At 48.4% G+C, this 22,064-nt stretch overlaps 1 protein-coding gene across 2 annotated transcripts; it reads left to right on the forward strand.

Moving 5' to 3' along the window:
• The first annotated feature begins 7,153 nt into the window (after positions 1–7,153).
• SLITRK2 (SLIT and NTRK like family member 2) lies at positions 7,154–15,134 on the forward strand. Of its 2 annotated transcripts, XM_043569820.1 has the most exons (3): positions 7,154–7,239; positions 11,118–11,171; positions 11,659–15,134. In XM_043569820.1, the coding sequence occupies exon 3, from the start codon at positions 11,702–11,704 to the stop codon at positions 14,237–14,239; it is 2,538 nt and encodes an 845-aa protein (XP_043425755.1). In that variant the 5' UTR covers positions 7,154–7,239; positions 11,118–11,171; positions 11,659–11,701; the 3' UTR covers positions 14,240–15,134. The 2 variants fall into 2 exon arrangements, with proteins under 2 accessions (XP_043425755.1, XP_043425754.1); XM_043569819.1 differs by lacking the exon at positions 7,154–7,239 and having other exon boundaries at positions 10,863–11,171.
• The last annotated feature ends 6,930 nt before the right edge of the window (positions 15,135–22,064 follow it).

A 22,064-nucleotide genomic window follows, 5' to 3' on the forward strand; every position in this document is an offset into this window, starting at 1 on the left:
ATGGTATCTCTCTCGTAGAGACTTCTATGTGGTGCTGGCCCATTCCAAGTAATCATTTTCCTAGATGTGGACTGCTGCCTGCATGCTGATCGTTTTCTTTGACGAAACATCTAATTGTGGATGAAGGAATTCCCAGATCAGCTTTAAGAGGAAAAAGGAGAGGGGAGGAAGGAAGGCAGGCAGATGTACATATAAACCACAAATTCTTAGGCTATCAAGTGCTTCTAGTCGACGTCTAGACCCAAAATAATCACGGACATTTTACAAGTAGAAAAATCCTTAAAGATGACTACTTTCGTATGTCAGTGAAAGATGACAACTGAACATGCATAAAAGCAGCTTTGTAAATCTGCAAGGTTTAATTGTAGATCACTTGCCCTACTCCCCTGTATTTTCAGAACTTTCTGCATAGAATATTTGTTATATTAGTATATCGTAGTGGTTTTTAACAATTGTTTAAGGGGTGCCTGGGTGGCTCAGTCGGTTAAGCATCCGACTTTGGCTCAGGTCACGATCTCACCAGTTTGAGATGGAGCCCCGCATCGGGCTCGGTGCTGACAGCTCAGAGCTTGCTCGGGATTCTCTCTCGCTCCCTCTCTCTCTGCCTCTCCTCCATTCACACTCTGTCTCTCTCTGTCTCTCAAAAATAAAGAAAGGTTTAAAAAATTATTTAAGGTGTTACTGGATACCAATATTGAAAATGGATCAAAAAATTATTTAAGGTGTTACTGAATACCAATATTGAAAATGGATCAAGAATTGGGATACTTTAAGTCCATATAGGTATTATGATTCATTAGTGTTCTAGGACTTTATTTCAGATAAACCACTTACTTAAAAATCAGTGGAGAAGCACAATTTGATGAAGCCAGGTGGCCTGTGATCAATATCATTACTATAGCTCATGATTGAACTTGGCTAATGGCCATAGCAGGGGTAATAAATGAACGATTTCACTGTTGCCTAAAACACCCCAATGTTATCAATGTAAATCATAGCAGATCTGTTCAGACCCTTGAGTAAATCATAAATTTGAATTCCAAGCAACTGGAACTTTAGAGGAGGGACTCAGGCTTATCTAAAATTGCTACGTACTATTTATTTGTATTCAAGAGACAGAAGTTATCTTAGGTTGAGTGATCATAGTTGACAAAAACTGTAAGCAGAGGGGCGCCTGGCTGGCTCAGTCGGAAGAGCATATGACTCTTGATGTCAGGGTCGTGAGCTCGAGCCCCACGTTGAGTAGAAATTACTTACATAAATATTTTTTTAAAAAATCGTGAGCAGAGGGGCGCCTGGGTGGCTCAGTCAGTTAAATGTCCGACTCTTGATTTCGGCTCAGGTCACGATCTCACGGACAACTGTCCTTCCTTGCTACAAACAATAAGCAGCATTCATCATTTAGCAACACTGCACACGTTTTCTTAAGTATCAGTATTTCTATGGAAAAATGCATTAAAAGAAAACAATTCAGTATATTTAAATGATGGCAAGTAAGTTATCTAGTTCAAACAGCGCCATTTCCTGACCTGTGCCAACTAGGTCTTTGTATAAACAGCTAAGGGATCAGCATACTGAACTCATTATTCTGAAGCACTGATGTGTAGCAAGAAATGAGTTTCCTTTGCCTCGTTTCAAAATATTAAGAGAGTGACACTGACCCTACTACTGTATTTTAGTTGCTGTGGTGACGCCCGGGATGGGGAACAAATCTGCGGACGATGATGTCGCTAGTTTTGTCATCGTTTCCTGGGGTCGCACCAAAGGGCTTTTGCAAGAATCTCCGTGTGCCTCCTCCACTCCAGATAGACTTTGGGCTATTCTTCGGAGAGAGCTTCGGGGATATTTAGTGTCATGGAATCTGAAGCTTTTTCTTTTTCTTTCTTTTTAATTTGCCCAGGAACCGCAGTATGGCCACAGACAGATGCAAAAGTTGGCCAAACATCCTGGGGCCATTACATCGGACTTAGAGGTGACCTCACGTACAATAATCAGGTGAATAAGGGTGTCACGGTAATGTCATTTAGGAAACTTCCTGGGAGAGGAAAAATGGAAGGAAGCAAAAAAGAACCGATACCACATCTGAGTAATAACTCATCGAGATTCAAGGCAAAAAAAAAAAAAATCCATTCTCGTCTCATTGATTTGTGATGACGGTTGAACGCCGCACTCAGCTATTACTTGGAAATGATTCTATTTACTTTCTAGATCTCATTCACCTTCCCCCTGAACCCACAATGTCTAAACCTTGCTTCATTTTGTGCAAATCACAACTTCAGGGTAGATCTGGTGTGTGCCTCCTTGCTATTTTTGAATGTTAATAGCCTCGTCCTCTTTGCAAATGGGGACTTTTTTGCAAAATCAGAAGTACTTCATGCAAATCCTTAGTAGCCGCTCTTCTGCACGTAACTCTTTAGACCCGGGCATCTTGCGGGCAGACGGTTTTGAATGTTCCGGCAGAGTCAGCATGAAACTCTCTACCACGGCACAGACTTTGCCACGTATTTATACCAGTCCAACATAAATACGTAAATAAAATCAACAGAACTTAGCACACAGGCTCAACTGCATTATACTGTTCAAACGCAATAAATTTGGCTTCCTCCTGAACGCGTTTGGTCGTAACTCCGGACCGAAATAGAACTTCCAGCTGCACTGAGATTAATGGGATGAAATGTGTCAGGATAAATGAAATACCTGCTAATACTGTCCTAAGACTTATCTGTAAAATCTGTGGCTTTTGCCATGTATATTCATTCCCAAGTCCAGTAAGCTTCAGTATGGTTCTTACTGATGAATCACTCTGCTCAACCGATAAGGACGGAGATCTAGAACCCTTAGGGACCAGATGCCATGGCTAGGTGACACTTGAAAGGACTGGTTGAGCACCAGTAAGTTTTCTCATTTCTGTAACTCTGCGCCCCCAATCACTTCTTTACTGCCCCCCTTCTCTGTTTGGTCCCATTTTTCCTTCCTCTCCTTCCTGATTCAGAATGTCAGTGGTTTTCAACCTCTGAGATACAACCTATCAGTCACTCACCAAGTCAACTGAACAGGCCATGGCCAGCAATTTTTTTAAATAAACAGCAATAGAATATTTCAGGGTGCATGGCTCTTACCGGGGTAATATGGTTGCAGAAACTCTGGTCTCAACCCCTAACCGCGTCTTGGGTCATGAAGGAAAATACACATCTTCATGAAGAACAGCACCAGTACGCATTGCCTGCCTCTACTGGTGGTACTTGGGGCGTAAGAGACGGGAGGCTGCAGGGTATAGTAGATCGCAAAGCAGGGTGTCAGGGAGCCTGGGATCTTGCTCTCGCTCCGTTGCTAGGTCGTAACGCATATTATGTTCCTTCAATTTGTTTGTTAAGTAAGTGTAAGGTGTTTATACACGCAAATATAACATGTTATTATATAATTATATAATAATATGTAATATATATTACATATGTGCACGTATATATATACGTGTTCACATATACGCGGCATCGCGGTGCTCCTGAAAAGTGGCAGAAGCCGGGGATGCTTTTAAACCTCTCATGTCACACGTGCCACCTCCCATGACCGATGATTATCTGGTCCAAAATGTCAACAGTGCTGAGGTGGACAGACCCTGATATATACATATACCATACCCACATATACATATATGCATACGAATATCCAACCCTTTGGAAGAATTTAGGGAAAAGATGGAATGGTTTTAAGTTTCCATTTCAGTGTTTGACTTACATAGCTCCAACTAGAATCATAAATAGCTTTCTAACCCTGATTCTATTATCCGATTTAAATCAAAATGGTGGTTTCTCCCTAAAATCACTGTGTGGGATAATTCACTCATTTTAAGAAGTAAGTTTAGGAATCCCTCATTTCGATTTCCCCTCACATATATGTACCACTTCACAAGTTTCAAGGGCTTTTGTACAAATCCCATTCTTACTGACGCCACGTGGAAGGTTCTAGTGCCCAGTTTTTACACATGGGAAAACAGACAGGTGCCTGCTCTAGGCCCACCCCCCCCCCCCCCCCGTAAGTAAGAGGCAGAGGTGGGATCTGAACCCAGGTCTCTAAGGGTTTCGATGTGCGCTTGAATAAGAGACAAACTACTCAGGTCCTGGCCCAGCACTTTTCCAGCCCAGCCAACATGCCTGCCAAGATCATCAAAATAATGGACTTGAATTTAAAAATATCCACACTTTCAATAGCATCACAGAAGCAAAGTCTACAATATCCTCTAAACCATAATTACTGGTATTAACGGCATGTTCTCTGAGTTGCATTTCTTACTTTAGGAATTTGTCTCTGAACTCGTCTTTGAAACCTTTGATCCAAAAGAGATCGTATTCTCTGAGAAGATCTCACATCTGTCTTAGAATTACTGACTCTGCATGAGGTTTCTACTTTGTCTTTTCTGTTTTATTTTTTTAGAGTTTTCCAGGTCTGGACAGGTGCGGAGAAGGTGTAGAAATGACGTTCTCAAACTACGTGCCACCTAGTAATTGGGCAACATTTGCATCATCTTAGAAATGTATGCACACGTTTGTGTTTTAATTCAGCCTAGGTGCAACTTCTGATTTCCCCCTAATCTTAGAACGAAATGATAAAAACCGCAGCAAAATGTGATTTTTTCTCTCTCTACCCCCCTCCTCACATTGCCATCGGGGATCTCCAAGCCCATTGGTGATATGAACTGATCAACAGAGAACAGCTCACAGATACATTTACAATGCTACTACACCAAAGAATTAACAAGGCCACTTTCATTCATTAACATAGGTACATGAATATGCATGTCTTTGATATTCAGTTATATCAGGAAATTTTCCCCTAACCCAGAAAACTTTTAGGAAAGGAAACTTAAAGAAACTTTCAAAGAAAATTGATACATTTAAAACTCACTCACTTTAAGCTCTCTTCTACTGTAATCATCTGTGCAACAGCCCTCACAGAAAGTTCTGTGTTGCACATCGTTTTGTCTGTGCGTGCGTTCACGACACCCTGTGAAACAGCTACCCACCTACTTGAAATTTATATGCTGACAAAAAGAAGTCGGCTCTTTTCCCTTTTTATCTCACCATTGGTGTGGTCCCGGGTGGAAAGACAGGCTGCTAAATGCTTTGCGGAGGACTGGTAAACACATTAGCCTTGCGTCCAAGCCTAATTAAAATTGACGCATGCCATATTTTACATGTTTTTACCCGATCAAAATAAAATGTCGGTTTTTATCATTGATGCTGTGTTTCTCCTCTAATCTGTATACAAGTTACGGCTTTTGTGTGCGTGTTCCCTTTGGCTAGAGACACACGACCCTTCTCAGTAAACTGTCTCCTTTCTCCAGCATGACTGTCTCATTATTTCTGCCTTTGAATAGCCTCTTAGCTCTGTGTTTTGTGGTTGTTTATAGCACCCATTAAATAACTACAAGAAAAGATGACACAGAGATGAGGTAAAGACACAGAGGAAACAGCATTAACTTTTCCTAGTTAGGAATAATATGCCCAGACCACTGCTCGAGTCTGTAGCAAACAGCGTAGTTAGTGTTGTGCCCAAGCAAGGATATTGATAAAAAGGGGCAATGTTTCCGAATATGTAACTGTCAACAGTCTGCCCATGTGCACATGCGAGAACTGTGTTATTCTAGAATTGCTTAGCTGAATGGCAGGGAAACCTCAAGAAGTCTTTTTCAGGAATGAAGTAAAAGAACCAAGAATGATCCTTAAAACCTCAGAGATAAGATTATAAAAGATAATTCTTTGGACTGTTCCTAAAGTAAACTTTGCATATATTCACAGTAGAAGATTACCAGTCATTTTGAAAAGGCCCCGCGTGGTCTCCTTGGAAAACCATTATGAAAAGAAAGCCACGAAGAGAGGGAAGAAGCAGAAAGAATTCCCCAGGGTAAGGACAAGAATGAGGTGGAAATCGGTGCTGTGGGAACCTGGCTTCAGGGTACAGGAAATAACCTTGAAAACCCACAAACCCCAATGCAGGATCATTAGCAGGAGAGCTAATGTTTGCTCTCATTTCGTGCCCCTCTCATCGCCCCCCTCCTTTTCCATCCTCAAACGGGTGCAGGCTCTGAACAATGGGGGTTTTACAGACTCTGGAGGGGGTATGGGAAGGACGGGGACGGGGCGGGGGGGGGGGGGAGCGTTAATGAAGGCCCCTGGCCTGCAGGATTGAGGGGGAAATGCCTTAGTGCCATCCAGATAAACTGCCAATCCCTGACTGAAATTAACGCAACTGCAACTTTATCCCGAATACCCCGGGCGAGGGGAGAGGCCGTGGGGGAAGCAGCTTTGAGGGGAAACCGCACTGGTCTGGGCGAAAACCCGCACCTCCCTCTTGAACCACAGCGACTCTGACTGAGCGCCTTCCTGTAGTCGAATCACAACCACCTGGACTACTAATAAGAGGGAAAAGAAAGGAGAAAAGGCAAGGGGGTGGCCAAAAGTACGCTCTAGTCGATCCAGGCAACGTCGCGAAGAATAAAAAGAATCAGACGGAAACAGACACTGGCGCGCTGCTAAGGGCTGGCTTTTGTTGACACATTTGCCCCAGTCCAGCCCGGCTCCATATTATATGGAAATTCCTTGTTTACCACCCTCGCGGGGGGTCCTTAAAATCTGCCTGCGAACTCCAGGGACTGGGCGCTTACTAGTTAGGGGAGGCCGCCGGCCCGGGGGGCGTCCGGCCGCTCCTCCGCCGGTCGGGAACTTGCGCCCGGTGGTCTCAGTCTCCCCCGGGGTCTGGTCCCGGCCCAGTGCCATCCCCGGTTTCACTCGGCCGAGTCGGAGCCGCAGCCCACGGTAGAAGCTGCAAGGGCTGGGCAGGGCTCCAGGCGAGAGGGGCCGGGAGGCGTGAGCGGCGCTCCGCGGCGCTCGTCAGAGCGATGGAGCGGCGGCCCCTTTGTGGGCTGCCGCATCCCCCTCCCGGGTGCACGGCGGGGACATTTGATCCGCAGGGTGATTGATAAGTGCGGGAGAGGGGCGGCCGTCCCTACCTCCCCCTCCCGCCCCCGTTCTTCTTCCCTCCTCCCTGCCGGCTCCCGCCCCGCTTCCTGCCAGAAGCCCTGGCCGCCGGCGCGCCGCTCCAGCGGGGACCTGCCTGCCCTTGGGGGCGCCGCCCGCGCTCGCCGCCGTGCCCCCGCTCCCGGGCCGCGCCGGCTCCCGCGCCTCCCGGCCGGCCGATGCTGCGGGCGCCTCCGAGGGAAGCTGCGGGTGGCGCGCTCGCCGGGTAAGTTCTGGGCACTCGGGAGCGCCGCGCTCGGCCCCCAGCCTTGCCCGGCCGGCTCCCCTCGTGGGGGTGGGGGGCGGGGGTGGGGGATCGGGTGCGGGCGGCCCGCGGTGGCCACCCCCGCCCGCCCGGGCTCGCCGGCTCCGAGACGGTCCGCGCGGGCGTGGTCGGGCTCCGGGCGTCGCGCGGCCGCGGGGCCACCGCCGGCCCGGTGCGAGCTGCCGCTCCCGAGGAGAACGCTCGCCGGCGCGCGGTGCCGGGCCCCGGGGCGAGGGCAGCGCGGGTGGGCGTCGCGCCTGCGGGCCCCAGCTCCGGGTACCGGGCGTCTGGCCGCCCCGGGGGAGGGCGAGGAGGGCTGGGCTAGCGGTCGGTGCCGGGTCCCCGGAGACTGGGGACTCGCCTGGCGCCCCCGGGCCGCCCGGAAGCGCCCTCCGGGAACCGCACCTGCCGAGGTGGGGGGGGGGGCGGGTAGCGGAAGGGGGAAGAAGGGCGAGCGGGCCGCGGACACCCCTCCCTGGCAGGCCCGCGGGACTCCCGTTAACCGCCCTTCCCCCAGGCCCGGCGGGCGGCCGGGCGGCACAGGCTGTGACCCCGCCGGCAACTCCCCGCGCCCCGTGGAAGCACCGGCGACCCGAGCCGGGCTCTCTACTCGGAGGCGAGGGAGACCGAGGCGACGGAGTCCCCGCTTGTGGCTCCGTCGCCCCAGCGACGAGAGGGGGCGTTTGCCTTATCTTAGTGTCCGTCCCTGCCTCCCGTGGGCTCCCAGTTCACCCAGGACCTTTCCGCCGCCTTAAAAGCCCGCTGTCGCCGGCAGGTGCTGCGGCGGCTCCTCCCGAGACGCGGGGCCGTTCGGAAACTTACTTAAAGTGCTTTCTCCCGCTGAGGCGGATTCGGCCTCAGTAACTGGGTTTGGGAAAGCGGCCGCGGAAGCCCGGCGACAGGCAGGAGACCGAGCAGTGGTGGGAGAGTCCACCGACCCGTGTCGGAAGCCGACCGTGGAAGGAAGATCTGTCACCCCGTCTCAGGATTCCCAGTGTCGCCCCCCCCCAACTCCAGCCAGCTTACCACCACGCTTCCTTCGCTCTATCATTTTCACGGGTTTCAAGCTCTGCCAGCTGCCCCCCCATCCATCTATCCCTTTCTCTGTCTCTCTCTCTCTCTCTCTCTGAAATGTTTAATAGTCTCTGTCCTTAAAGACTACTGGCAGCCTCATCAATGTCTTGAAGGAAATTACTATATTTGCTAACTACAACTCATATTTGATATTTCACTTCCAAATACTTTTTTTTTTCTTAAAGCACACATTTAGGTAGACACCACTAAGTTGAGGCCGACAGCCCTTCACTAATTCACACTGAGCACTGGTGAGCTGTGGGGAAAGGTCCTGGACCAGGACTCCGAATCCTTGGGTTCTGGTTCTAATTGTATGGATTCTTGAACTTCAGGAACTCAGCACTCGTCCTGGTGGAGGAATGCCCTCATCTATAAAATGAATCTCATTGCAAAGGTCTTGTCCAGCTCTCACGCTGGCTTCTGCTTCAATGTAATATTAACCTAATTAATACATGTTTGTTAAATGAACGACAACGAATAAGCCATATCTCTCTAGGAACTACGTATATTTAATATTTAGCAACATGTCGAAACAAATGCCCCTTTGCTATGCAAGGAAGCTTAATCGCTCACTGCATCACTCCACCACGGCTGGGGGGGGGGGGGGCTCACGGGCTGCCCCTCCCCCGCTGAGGACGGCTGGGCTCCGTGTTGCCCTTTGGCACAGAGAAGGAAAACTTGAGGCCCCAGAAGGACGGGATCTTCCCCGAGGCCAAGCAAGAACTACAGGATGGGGAGGGGGCGCATGACGTTTGGTCCAAGGCTCTTCCCGGAAGGGAAAGAACAGGGAGCCGTGAAAGGCTGAGCAAAACTCCGGAGGAGACTGCCAGAGAGCCACAGGTTGCCTTCCTGCCCAAGTTGAGAAACTATCAGAGCCCTTCTTGGGGAGGAGAGAGCCAGTGTGGGCCGAACAGTGAGTCCCAGGACCCCAGCGGAACAGGGAGGTGGGAGGGGAGACGCGGGGGACTTTCCATCCTCAGTGGCTCATTCCGCCCGTGGGGCTGGTCTGTGTTCCAAATGCGGCCCGGCAGTGGGACCCTGTGTCAGCTCTGCCTGCAGCGCTCAGGGAAAGCAAGTGTGAGTGTTTTGTGGGACAGGCCCACCCTGGGTCGATTCATTTACCCCTCTCTTTGATCGCCCCTTTTCCCTGACTCGCCAGAGGCGCCCTGGCCCTCCCTGGCGGTAGCAGATAACGGCATCTTGCAAATGGACCCCCACACGGGACACACCCGGTTCCAGGGGACCTTAAGATCATTAAGGAGAAGCGGGATAATGGAGGCCAAAAGCCGACACCTGGCTGTTAATGGCGTGGAAAGGTTCTGTGAATCCGAGCGAATGTCAGAACCGGAAGGGCCCGTACAGCCCCATCCCCTTCTGCCAACGGCGATGCGAAGTTGCAGAGAGAAGCGAGCAACCTGGCCACAGAGCTAGATCAGAACCCAGGCGCACTGGATGTCGGGCGGGACCTCTCCCCCTGTCTCCCCCGGTTCTCGGCCGCCGGCCTTCCCGCGCTGCTGCCTTCGTTCTAGCTCCCCTGCCCTTGTCGCCTGCAGCTTTAGGCCCCTCCGCGAGCGCCCGCGCTGGGGCTCCCACACCCAGCCGAGCGAGGCTCAGCCTGGCAGTGTCTTTCTGACACCCACTCCTCCTTCCTGCAGGCGCAGAGCACGCATTTAAACTTCATCTTCTGGCTAACTATAAACCTCAGGGAGAGAATGGTTCTGAAGCCGCTCGTCTCTAACGCTGAGCCGGCTTTCAGAATCCAGGCGAATGTGTGTTTGGCCAGTCACGGCCCAGAAAGTACTTCTCTCAGCACCGAAACAAAGCTCTGTATGTAAGGCACAAATCCCCTCTTCGCCCTCCTACACAGGCCCTGTGGAGCGGGCACACACCGCACTCCGCACCGAGAGCACGGGGGCAGGAGATCTAGGAGGCTGGCAGGCGGGCCCCAGTCCTGGAGCAAAGAGGCACATCTCCCACCCACACACACATGAGCGCGCGCGCGCGCGCGCACAAGCACACACACACACACACACACACACACACACACACCCTCTCACTGGCAAGATCCGGACCTCTGCTTGGGAATTTGGAATGAGACCCTACTGGAATGGCCAGGAGGGGTAGCAGGTGGAAGAAACCACTCGGGGGGCCAGGGGCCGGAGGAGTCCCGGCGGTCGCAGCCCCTTAGCGGGGACCCCTCCTGGAGAATCCCTCTCCAGGGGCTTCGCCAGCCGCTCGCCGCCCGCCGGGCTGGAGGTGGAGTAGTTCAGAAGCAACTGACGCAGCCCGGATTCGAGCTTTGCAAAGCCGCTCGCTGGGAAGGGAAGCATCTGCCCCTCCCTCCCCCACCGCGCGCCCTCGATCCGCCGCTTGCCCCCTCCCCGCGTGACGTCACCCCAGCCCTGTCCGGGGGAGCCTGCAAAACCTCTCAAATTCAAACTGTCGGGCGCACTGCTGCCGCCGCCAGCGCATCGGAAGCGCGCGCCCAGGCTCGGCCGTCGCCGTCGCCGCCGCCGCCGCCGCCGCCGCCCGCCACCCGGGCCGGCCGGCTCCCCGACCTCCCTCCGCAACCGCACCCCCGGGTCGCCGTCGGCTCAGCCTGCAGCCGCCCCGGCCGTCCTCTCCTCCCCTGCGGCCTGCCGGATTTCAGATTTCTGCGCACCCCGCCCCCCCCTCCCCAGGCAAATTAAATCCGCCGGCGGAAAGCAGGGCATCCCCCCGGAAGCGGCGTCTTCTTTTACCTTGCTCTTCTTCTCTTTCCGAAGATGCCAAACTACTGGCGGACTGCAGAGGAGAGGGGTCCCGTCTTCTCCTGATGTGTGAGTAACCCCCACCCCGCGCTGCCTTGGCGCTTCCATCCTCTCCCCCTCCCCCACCGCCAGTCCCCTGATTTTCCCACCCCCTTTTTGCGCAGTTAAAAAAAAAAAAAAGTAAAGCAATTTCTGCCGCGAGCCTAAGACGGGCGAGCCGCCCGAGATCTCTTCAAGCTACCCCAGGGGAGGAGGAGATGGGCTGGATTTAGTAGGACAACTCGATTACTAATGACTCCGTGGCTGGCTGCGACCCGCCGGGAAATCAGGTGCAAGCATGTGTGCTCCGGGACGCGCGTGTGGGTGGGCCGGGGGCGGGGGCGAGGGCGAGGAGAGAAGAAACCGCTTGGAGAAACGCAGTGATTTCATTCTGCCGCGTTGCCCACTCCCCGCATCGTCCCTGCCTCCCACTCCGCCCCCCTGCTTTGCCATTTTAATCGGGCTTCCTTGTTTCTTTCTCCCCCGCATCCTGCTCTCTCCGGCACCCTTCCCCAAGGTTTGCCTGTAGGTACCTGAACTGACACCGACGGTGCCTAAAGATGCTGAGCGGCGTTTGGTTCCTCAGCGTGTTAACCGTGGCCGGGATCTTACACACGGAGAGCCGCAAAACTGCCAAAGACATTTGCAAGATCCGCTGCCTGTGCGAAGAGAAGGAAAACGTACTGAATATTAACTGCGAAAACAAAGGATTTACAACTGTCAGCCTGCTCCAGCCCCCCCAGTATCGAATCTACCAGCTGTTCCTCAATGGAAACCTCCTGACCCGCCTGTACCCTAACGAGTTCGTCAATTACTCCAACGCCGTGACTCTCCACCTGGGCAACAACGGGCTGCAGGAGATCCGCACCGGGGCGTTCAGCGGCCTCAAGACCCTCAAGAGGCTGCACCTCAACAACAACAAGCTCGAGGTGCTGAGGGAAGACACCTTCCTCGGCCTGGAGAGCCTCGAGTACCTCCAGGCCGACTACAATTACATCAGTGCCATCGAGGCGGGGGCCTTCAGCAAACTGAATAAGCTCAAAGTGCTCATCCTGAATGACAACCTTCTGCTGTCGCTGCCCAGCAATGTGTTCCGCTTCGTCCTGCTGACCCACCTGGACCTGAGAGGCAACAGGCTGAAAGTGATGCCTTTCGCCGGCGTCCTTGAGCATATTGGAGGCATCATGGAGATCCAGCTGGAGGAAAACCCGTGGAATTGCACTTGTGACCTACTTCCTCTCAAGGCTTGGCTGGACACCATAACGGTGTTCGTGGGGGAGATCGTCTGCGAGACTCCCTTTAGACTGCACGGGAAGGATGTGACCCAACTGACCAGGCAAGACCTCTGTCCCAGAAAGAGCCCCGGGGACGCCAGTCAGAGGGGTGGCCACGCTGACACTCACGTCCAAAGGCTGTCGCCTACGGTGAATCCTGCGCTCAACCCGACCAGGGCCCCCAAAGCCAGCCGGCCGCCCAAAATGAGAAATCGCCCAACTCCCCGGGTCACTGTCTCAAAGGACAGGCAGAGCTTTGGACCCATCATGGTGTACCAGACCAAGTCCCCCGTGCCCCTCACCTGCCCCAGTAGCTGTGTCTGCACCTCTCAGAGCTCCGACAACGGCCTAAACGTCAACTGCCAGGAAAGGAAGTTCACCAACATCTCCGACCTGCAGCCCAGACCTACCAGCCCAAAGAAACTCTACCTGACAGGGAACTATCTCCAGACTGTCTATAAGAACGACCTCTCAGAATACAGTTCTCTGGATCTGCTGCACTTAGGAAACAACAGGATCGCGGTCATTCAGGAGGGTGCCTTCGCAAACCTGACCAGTTTACGCAGACTCTATCTGAACGGCAATTACCTCGAAGTGCTGTACCCTTCTATGTTTCACGGGCTGCGGAGCTTGCAGTATCTCTATTTAGAGTATAATGTCATTAAGGAAATTAAACCGCTGACCTTCGATGCTCTGATCAACCTCCAGCTACTGTTTCTCAACAACAACCTGCTGCGTTCCTTGCCTGACAACATATTCGGGGGCACGGCCCTCACCAGGCTGAACCTGAGAAACAACCACTTTTCCCACCTGCCCGTGAAGGGGGTTCTGGATCAGCTCCCGGCGTTCATTCAGATCGACCTGCAGGAGAACCCGTGGGACTGTACCTGCGACATCATGGGGCTGAAGGACTGGACGGAACACGCCAATTCCCCCGTCATCATCAACGAGGTGACCTGTGAATCTCCCGCCAAGCACGCAGGGGAGATACTGAAGTTTCTGGGGCGGGAGGCCATCTGTCCGGACAGCCCGAACTTGTCGGACGGAACCGTTTTGTCAATGAATCACAACACAGACACTCCCCGGTCGCTCAGCGTGGCCCCCAGTTCCTACCCCGAACTACACACTGAGGTTCCACTCTCCGTCTTAATTTTAGGATTGCTTGTGGTCTTCATCTTGTCTGTCTGTTTCGGGGCCGGCTTGTTCGTCTTCGTCCTGAAACGCAGAAAGGGGGTGCCGAGCGTCCCGAGGAGTGCCAACAGCCTCGACGTGAGCTCCTTCCAGCTACAGTACGGGTCCTACAACAGCGAGACTCAGGATAAGACGGACGGCCACGTCTACAACTACATCCCCCCCCCCGTGGGTCAGATGTGCCAGAACCCCATCTACATGCAGAAGGAAGGAGACCCGGTGGCCTACTACCGCAACCTGCAAGACTTCAGCTATGGCAACCTGGACGAGAAAAAGGAAGAGCCGGCCACGCTTGCCTACACCATAAGCGCCGCCGAGTTGCTGGAAAAGCCGGCCGTACCCAGAGAGCCCGAGCTGCTGTACCAGAACATCGCCGAGCGGGTCAAGGAACTTCCCAGCGCAGGACTCGCCCACTATAACTTTTGTACCTTACCGAAGAGGCAGTTCGCCCCTGCGTATGAATCTCGACGCCAAAACCAAGACAGAATCAATAAAACCGTTTTGTACGGAACTCCCAGGAAATGCTTTGTGGGGCAGTCAAAACCCGACCACCCTTTACTGCAAGCTAAGCCGCAGTCCGAACCAGACTACCTCGAAGTTCTGGAAAAACAAACTGCAATCAGTCAGCTGTGAAGGGAAACCATTTACAACCCTATGGCAGCCGAGGGTGCTGCTGCAAACTGTTGGAAGCACTACATTGGCTTTTGTGTGTGTTTGCCTTCTCCCTTCCTCGGCATCAATGGGGGACTTTGAAAATGCGTGGGGGATGGGGTGAAGCAATGATACTGCTTTTCCAAGTTTTCCTTTAAATTATTTCTCTCTCGCTCCCCTCCCCCGCCTTCTCCCCCCTTCTCTCCTTAGGAATCGTCACGGAACACGAGTGTTTTCTACGGTGCGTTGTTTTTTGGTTTCTGGTTTTTTTTTTTTTTTCCGTATGTTCTATGGATGGTTTTGTTTCTTTTTTCTTCCTTTCTTTTTCCAGTGTGTGGGAATGGGAAGAGGAGATTGTAGTGAATGAAGAAAGAGTAAGCAAACTTTTCATGTTAAAAATGGATATTTGGCGTATTTTGTAGAAGATCTCCAAAGACCTTTGGAGACCATACATTCTTTTGTAAATAATGATATGTGGTATTTCTGTCTTCAGTTTCCAAGTATAGCCGCCAGGCAACACTTCTTTGTGTTAAAGTGCCTTTGCACTTTAAGTACATTACTTAAATGTTGCTGTTAGCTTTGATAAATTGGACCTATTTTAATGTGTTGTATTTTTGAAATTAAAAACACTGTAAAATAGACGAAAATGTCAGCTATATGAAGTCAACGTACAGTTTGCTTGAGTTATAGAAACCAGCCTGTCATCAAATGATTCTAGTTGTAGGACTTTAGAGATTTAACTGTAAAATATTTCCTTTCTTCTGGGTTTGTTCTAAGTGATTTTATTTAAGTCAACTAAGGGGACTTAACAGTGGACTAGAGGTCAGACTGCCTCAGTCGGGATTAGTAATTCATTAATAAAATATATTTAACCCAATATCAGAGTGCATCGAACAATTAATGCCCTTCCGTAAATCATTATTGTACACTAACATGGTCAGTGTTTTAGGTTATTTTCCTGATCCAGAGTGCATTACACGACCTGTGATATATCTTTTCTGCACTAAATTAGATATTTTTATATATTTAAGTGAAAGAGTGGATTTCTAACTTTTTAATTCAAATTAGTATTTTTTCTGCCTATTGAAACATCTTCTATAAACACGCACCAGTAGAGGCCGCCACACACCTCATTTAATAAAGACACAGGAGCCATTCAACACCTTGAAAGAAGGAAGACTTCCAAGGTGAGGTGAAAACATCCCAAGTAACTTCTCTGCAAATTCAAGGCAGCAGAGACAAGTGTATGCATCACCTTCTGTTTCTTTTTAGGGTTAAAGATTAGACTCAGAATCCTCAATTTTCACATTTTCAGAGAAAGCAGCACTTTCCTCTTACATTTATTGAAGCATTCATGGGGCGCTATCACATCATGTACTGTTTGCATCTCCGAATCGATTCAAAACGACCAAAACCGAGAGAGGAGGGATCTTTTCCCCTCTGCCTTCTTCAGGCACGGGTTATGTGCATTTTTTTCCTCATCAGCTGGAGCAAGCCTTTCGTTTTGGCCTTAGCGTTAAAAGGATTTTAACTGATCGAGTCTATACAACATTTATGAAGCCTTATTAGCCTGTAAAGAATTTTTAGATGCAAACATTATGGTGTGATTTAAACAAACAGCCCTTCTTTACAACAAAAAATAGTTTTGTTTTGTCTATTGTAAATCCTTATGCAACTGGGATGGTGATCTGCATATAAAGTAGTTCAGCTTTTCAATTCCTTATTAAAGCAATTGATGGCGTCTGAAAGAAGCACACTGTTTCCTTTTCATAAATAGGTTACTGCACATAATAATCCTTTATTATCATGTGGAGATTGAAGTGGATCCTCATAACTTACTTTTGAAGCTTTAAAGTGACTAATAGTATAGTGTCCGTCACTATAAACAATTCATGCGACAGGCATTCAGTTAGAAATTACTTGGATTAATAACTACTGGTGCAAAATCGTTTTTTAACAATAGAAGTTAATTACGGATATTTAAATGTAAGGGGCCTCTGGGGAAAAAATGCCTTCAACAACCTAAAATCTCTGAATATCTACAGTGACAAGCTAACGTGTTCACTCTTGGATTAGAGATCATAATTCCTATTCAAGTCCATTAGATCAAAGTCAAATGATCTACAAGAATGGCCCGAAATGATCTACAAATGATCTACAAGAATGTTAACGTAGTGAGATTTTACATGTCATAGAAGAGGACAGAGAGTATCATGCTAAGTGAACTTGGAGATAGCTCCCAGAAAAAACACCTCCTCTTTGAGAGAAATACACACACACACACACACACACACACACGTGTACCCATCACCCGTATATATATAAACGAGTTTCAAAAATCCTCTTGTGGGTGCTCTCATTTCATGCAGTGATAAATACAGAATACAGAGGTAGGTATTTTGGGAAGTGATTATAAAGGCAAATTAGTATACATGTTCTGTTAAGATGGTTTTTAGGTTTAAACTATATATCTAACTAGAACTACTGACGTGATTCCACTGCAGTGTCTGTTCTTATTCACCGGAAAGTAAAGTCATTCCATTATCCACAGAAAAAGCAATTCATTAATCTTAAATACAGATATCTTAATATTCACTTAGTTACATGATGTTAAAGAGGCCTCCTGGAAGAAGTCAGATGCATAAACTCTCTCACTTAATAATTATGATGTACATCTAGATTCCCATATGCTCCTTCGATTTTTACTTTATTTGTATTAGGCTTTAAGAGAAATTGTTGGAATGTGGTTCAGACTTATTTCATTTAAAGGCAGCATACACCATACACTTCGAAGCTTTGTTTTCTAATGCAATCACAAACACTTTTACATTTATTAACTTATTAGCACCTCCACTATGTTGTTTTGCAGTATCCACTCAAGTGCTTTCAGACAGAATTTATTTTACGATTTCGTTTATCTCCTACAGCTGGATTTTGCTATTTCACTTTTATTTCATATGCCACCTGTCATGCGTATGAGCATCAGCACAGCGAAATGGTTCCAGCCAACAGAATGTGATCTTCTCCCCCCTGCCCCGCCTGGAACAGATCTATAGGTCTGGCCCTACAAATGGCGAACGGTAATTTCCTTCGATTCTAGCTCTTAATTAATTACTTTCACTGTTTCTGAATATACCTGTGGCTAAGTTTGTATTCACACACTCAAAAGTACCACTTCTCAGTCTGGACACAATGGCCAAGGATCTGATTCGGTTCAGGACTCTGGTCAACCTTTATATCTTTTTAGTTCCCTCCAGCAGTTGGTGAGTCAGGAAATGACTCTTCAATTTCCTCTGCTTTGTCCTCTAACCTCTAAGGTGATTGAATTTTTCCAAATATTTCCATCTCATCAAGGGCTCCATATTTTCATGGATTCTACCGAGAAAGACGTATAGGGAACAAGAGAGAGGCTCTGTGTTTTTCCAGACCCCAGAAACTCATTTTGATTATACACATTCCAGAAACACACTGGATTAGAATCTAGAGTGAAGAAAGCTTTGCAGACAATTCTCCCGATTCACTCAATTTTTTTCGCTCATCCATTCGTTCAATAAGTATTTACCGAGTGCTTGCTTCCCAGGTGCTAGGCTCTGTGCTGTGTGCCGAGGGGGCACAGAGATACAGTAGGCCCATCTCCGCCCAGTCCCCTCCACCCCTACCCCCCACCCCACCCCAGGGAGCTTACTGCTAATAAAGAAGAACCTTACCTGAATGACAATCACCCAGAGTAAACAGTGGGAACACTAATGAGATGCAGGAAGTTGGATTTTTAAAGGTGATCCTGTGCAGTGAAGTACAAAAGTGATGTCATAAATAGACGAGCTACGGAGTAACCACCACTAACATCTCTTTAAAATCACGCGGCTAAAGAGGGAGGAAAAAACCCACAAAAGTACAGCAACATTTCTGCAGAATAGGGCCCAACATTATGGCTACATACTCGTGCTACCTAAAGGTGTACATTTTAAAGATGAGTCCCCAAATTGTAAATACAAAATCATGAACGTACTTAAATTTTCTGGACGTCCACATCACAGAGCCAATATTTGCTTTCCATTTCGGTGGCTTAAAAGGCAACATCTTGGTTTTAAGTGTCCTTTCCCAATACAATGATGAGACACTTGCCTAAATCCCGAGAGGGAAAGTTAAGTACTCTCTACAGGCACACTTTGCTTCTCAAAACGGTTGTGCAAAAAGTCACGTGTACCTTGAAGTTTTGTAAATCCAATTGCATTTTACACGCATTAGGGGAGTTGCCACTTAAGAGGACACTTGTGAATCCTTTTATAAAGCCGAACACCGTTTTAGAATACAAGCAATCACTCTAATTTCTCGGTTTTGTATGTCTGGGTTTTCAACATCGACGTCGCTGAAAACGGTCCACCTGCACAATACTGTGTGTTGCCAATGCTGCTTGTGCTACGTGGCTCTTGGTTGCTAAGGGCTTAGCCTTGAAAATCTGCCACTGTTCTGTGTGAACTGAGCTATCGAGCGATTCTATGATGGCACAGTAGCATTCCTGAACAGCCCGAGGAGCCAACGCCAGTAGCTAACTGGCCAACTCGATCGGACATGGGTCTCTTCTCAGCAGCGTGTCCTCTGTCAGACGGGGCCACGTTTCATCGGAGGGTACAGGGACTCCTGTATTCACATCCTATAAAGCGCTTAGAGCCCGGGTTTTATAATAAATACGGTAGTAGGTAAATATATGGAATTGCACGTGCGTTGGAATTTTTTAGCAGTATTTTAGCTTGAAAGGACTCGTACAAATATTGTTAGATTTAGTTGCAAATACTCGTTATCAAGTTACTGGAATAAACGGCAAGCGAAACAAGCTCTCGTTGTAGACTTCTGTGCCAAATAGTGACGTTGTTTAAAAAAAAATGGATGTCATAGTTTGGGCTGTTAATAGGCAAAATGAAATACTGAAAAGGATCTTGTGTTTTATTGGACGAACTGCCGATAACAGGTATTTTATACCACAGTTAGCTGTCAGTTAATCAACAAGTATTCACTAAACATGAACATCTGAATTAGCCAGAAAAGTTCTTTACAATCTTAGGAGGAATTAAGGACAAAGTATTTTGAGTTAGTTAGAAAAATTCTTTAGAATCTTTAGGTGGAATTAATGACAAAATATTACTGGAACTTCGATGTGACTGTTCAGATGTCTACAAATTAAGGGCTTCTATCCTTTATATGATTACGATTTACATATTAAGGGGAAAATGAGCCTTTGAAAATCATTTTAATACTTTTCCAGGAATGTCATTAGTATCAGACTTAAAAAATTAAAAGTAAAAAGAGTAACAAAAACCAATTCAAACAGACATGTCTCTCTAGGAACTGAAAGAGAGCCCACTGATTCCGCACACCCCCCACCACACACACCCACCCACACCACGGCCAACTGTTTTTCATGATAAAATCCTAATACCGTAAGTAATCTAATAAATTCATGTTTTATAAAATAAGACAGATTGGCATGCAAATCCAAGGAGTGGAAATTATGAATTCACTAATGGAGATGTTATCACTACATTCACAGAGACTAGAGCTAAATGAGAGCGAGAGAGAGAGAGAGAGAGAGAGAGAGAGACGCATTTGTTACCGTAACTGTGGGGACATACAGAGCAAAGTGACTTCTTTCGCTATTCGCATTCGGTCGGACATCAGAATACACTGTCAGTATGCTCCATTCACACATGTATAACCTAACAAAGGACCTGAGAGTCCTGTGGCGAACGTGAAGACTTGGCACAAATTACCCCCTCTTGAGATGATCAATTCGCTAGATGCAGAATATATTCAGCTTGTTCATGGAGACTTCCCAAGGTAGCTGAAACAATCCGCCTCGTTTTGAGCGGTTCTGTTGAAGAATGAGAGCTGCTGCTGGATCTGCTAGATTATCTGATCCTCTAAGAAGATTAGTTGAGATGGAATATGCCAATGAAAGGGATGCACAGCTCCCTATTCTGAATGCAGGTAATAGAACATCGGGAAGTCCCATGTGTCTGTTGATCCTGGAAAAAGACCATCAAAATCGATGCTGTCCTGTCCTTCCTGAACGGGGGCTGGAAATGAACCCGATGCATGTCTCCCCGGGCAACCACTTTGTAATTAGCATACATCATCTTTATTAATTTAATTTCCAAACATCATTTTATGTTTGCTATCAACGGTATCCTAAAAAGGAACATTTGAGCTAATTACCTGTCAGATCCAGTTACTTGGCATTTGGGGACAGATTTGATCTTGACAGAATGTTGGCTACAACATGAAATAGAAGGTCCTTTCCAGCTCCCAAGTGACCGCCGGGCACACAGGTTAGGTGAATGGATAATCCTGGGGCATGTCCCCTGCTTCTCGGGCCCCTCTCACCTTCACATCATCAACACCTGACATGGTGTTTTGGAACATCGTAACTCTCTAGGAAGTACTTCCTTAATGAATAAATAAGACTCTGGCTTTCATGTGAACAATGAAGGAAGGGTTGCAAACGGGAGAAGAGAAGTTCAAAGCATAAAGTGGATTCTTGGCTGTTCCGGAAGTCTGAAATAAATGTTCACTTGGGACATTTTCAGAACTCAGACACACACACACATACACACACACACACACACACACAACACAACACAACACAAAGACACACCCCATGAGGATAGCTGAGACGTTCTGGTAACACACAGCCAAGATCCAAAGTTTATTACATGCAGGCAGGCCCAATTTTAAGTGATACTTGAGTCCGTCTGTTGAACCCAATGATCTCATTCTAGATTTTAAAAGTAGCTTCACTGCTGAGCTGTGAGATTGCCTTGTTATTGGCTTTTGGAATTGGGAGATTCTGAGTTGAAGAAAAACGCACTCCCTGACAAGCTTGAATGATGAATTCCTCCAGAGCTTATCACTTAGTTCTTCCTATGGCTCCGTATATTTAATTGCTTTGTCTCTGAAGTCTTCCAGATAGGAGAGAAATTCCTTGGGTTCCAGACCATATTCAACCACATTTCTGTCAGAACACGGTTGTCTCATCCAGTCTGATTTATACAAAACAAGAACCCACAGGGAGCGTTTCATAATGAGGAGTCCTGGGACCCGGGGTTCTGACCTTCGTGAAGCCAAAAGCTGTGAGAACAAGTCATAGCTCTCACCGGGCCCCGGTTTCTCCAACCGGAAGGGTGTCGGACGGGATGAACTCAACGGGCAGATCTAACTTTCGTACGCTAGGATTCCAGGCTATTTCGGGAGCGACTGCCACACACAAAGCAAATGATAAACAACCAACGATTCAGGAGATTCCACCTGAACATCTCTTACCCCTCTCCCCCTTGCAGTTGTTGACATCGGACGTTGCTTTCCTCCGATTGTATTTTGACGCGATTCAAGTGCACCGTCTGCCTTGGCTTAAGCTCTCTTCTCAAGCTGGACTTTAAAAATGTTCAAACCACTCTTCTCATTTCTTTGTAAATCACAACAGCCAACTGCTTTTTTTTGCGGGTGGGGGGATGGGGCAGGGGAGGCGATGGGTTTTTCATTTAGCTGTTTTGCAGGGGAGTAGTCTATGGGGGTGATATGTTTAATTATTCTGTGTTAGAGTTCAGAAAGGGAAACGACGAATCTATCTAGGAAGAGCCCATTATCACATTTCGGGGCCCAGGGCAGTTTTCCCATTCAGCTGTTCATCATCCCACCCTTTTAGCTAACGCTGCCAACTTTCTTATCATCGGGGAAACTGATGGACCCTTGGACAACTCAGCTGAGCTTCAGAAATCCAACGATTCATTCCAGTGAGCAAAGCTCTTAGCTC

This window comes from Prionailurus bengalensis, chromosome X (genome assembly GCF_016509475.1).
Source record: "Prionailurus bengalensis isolate Pbe53 chromosome X, Fcat_Pben_1.1_paternal_pri, whole genome shotgun sequence".
Lineage (NCBI taxonomy): Eukaryota > Metazoa > Chordata > Mammalia > Carnivora > Felidae > Prionailurus > Prionailurus bengalensis.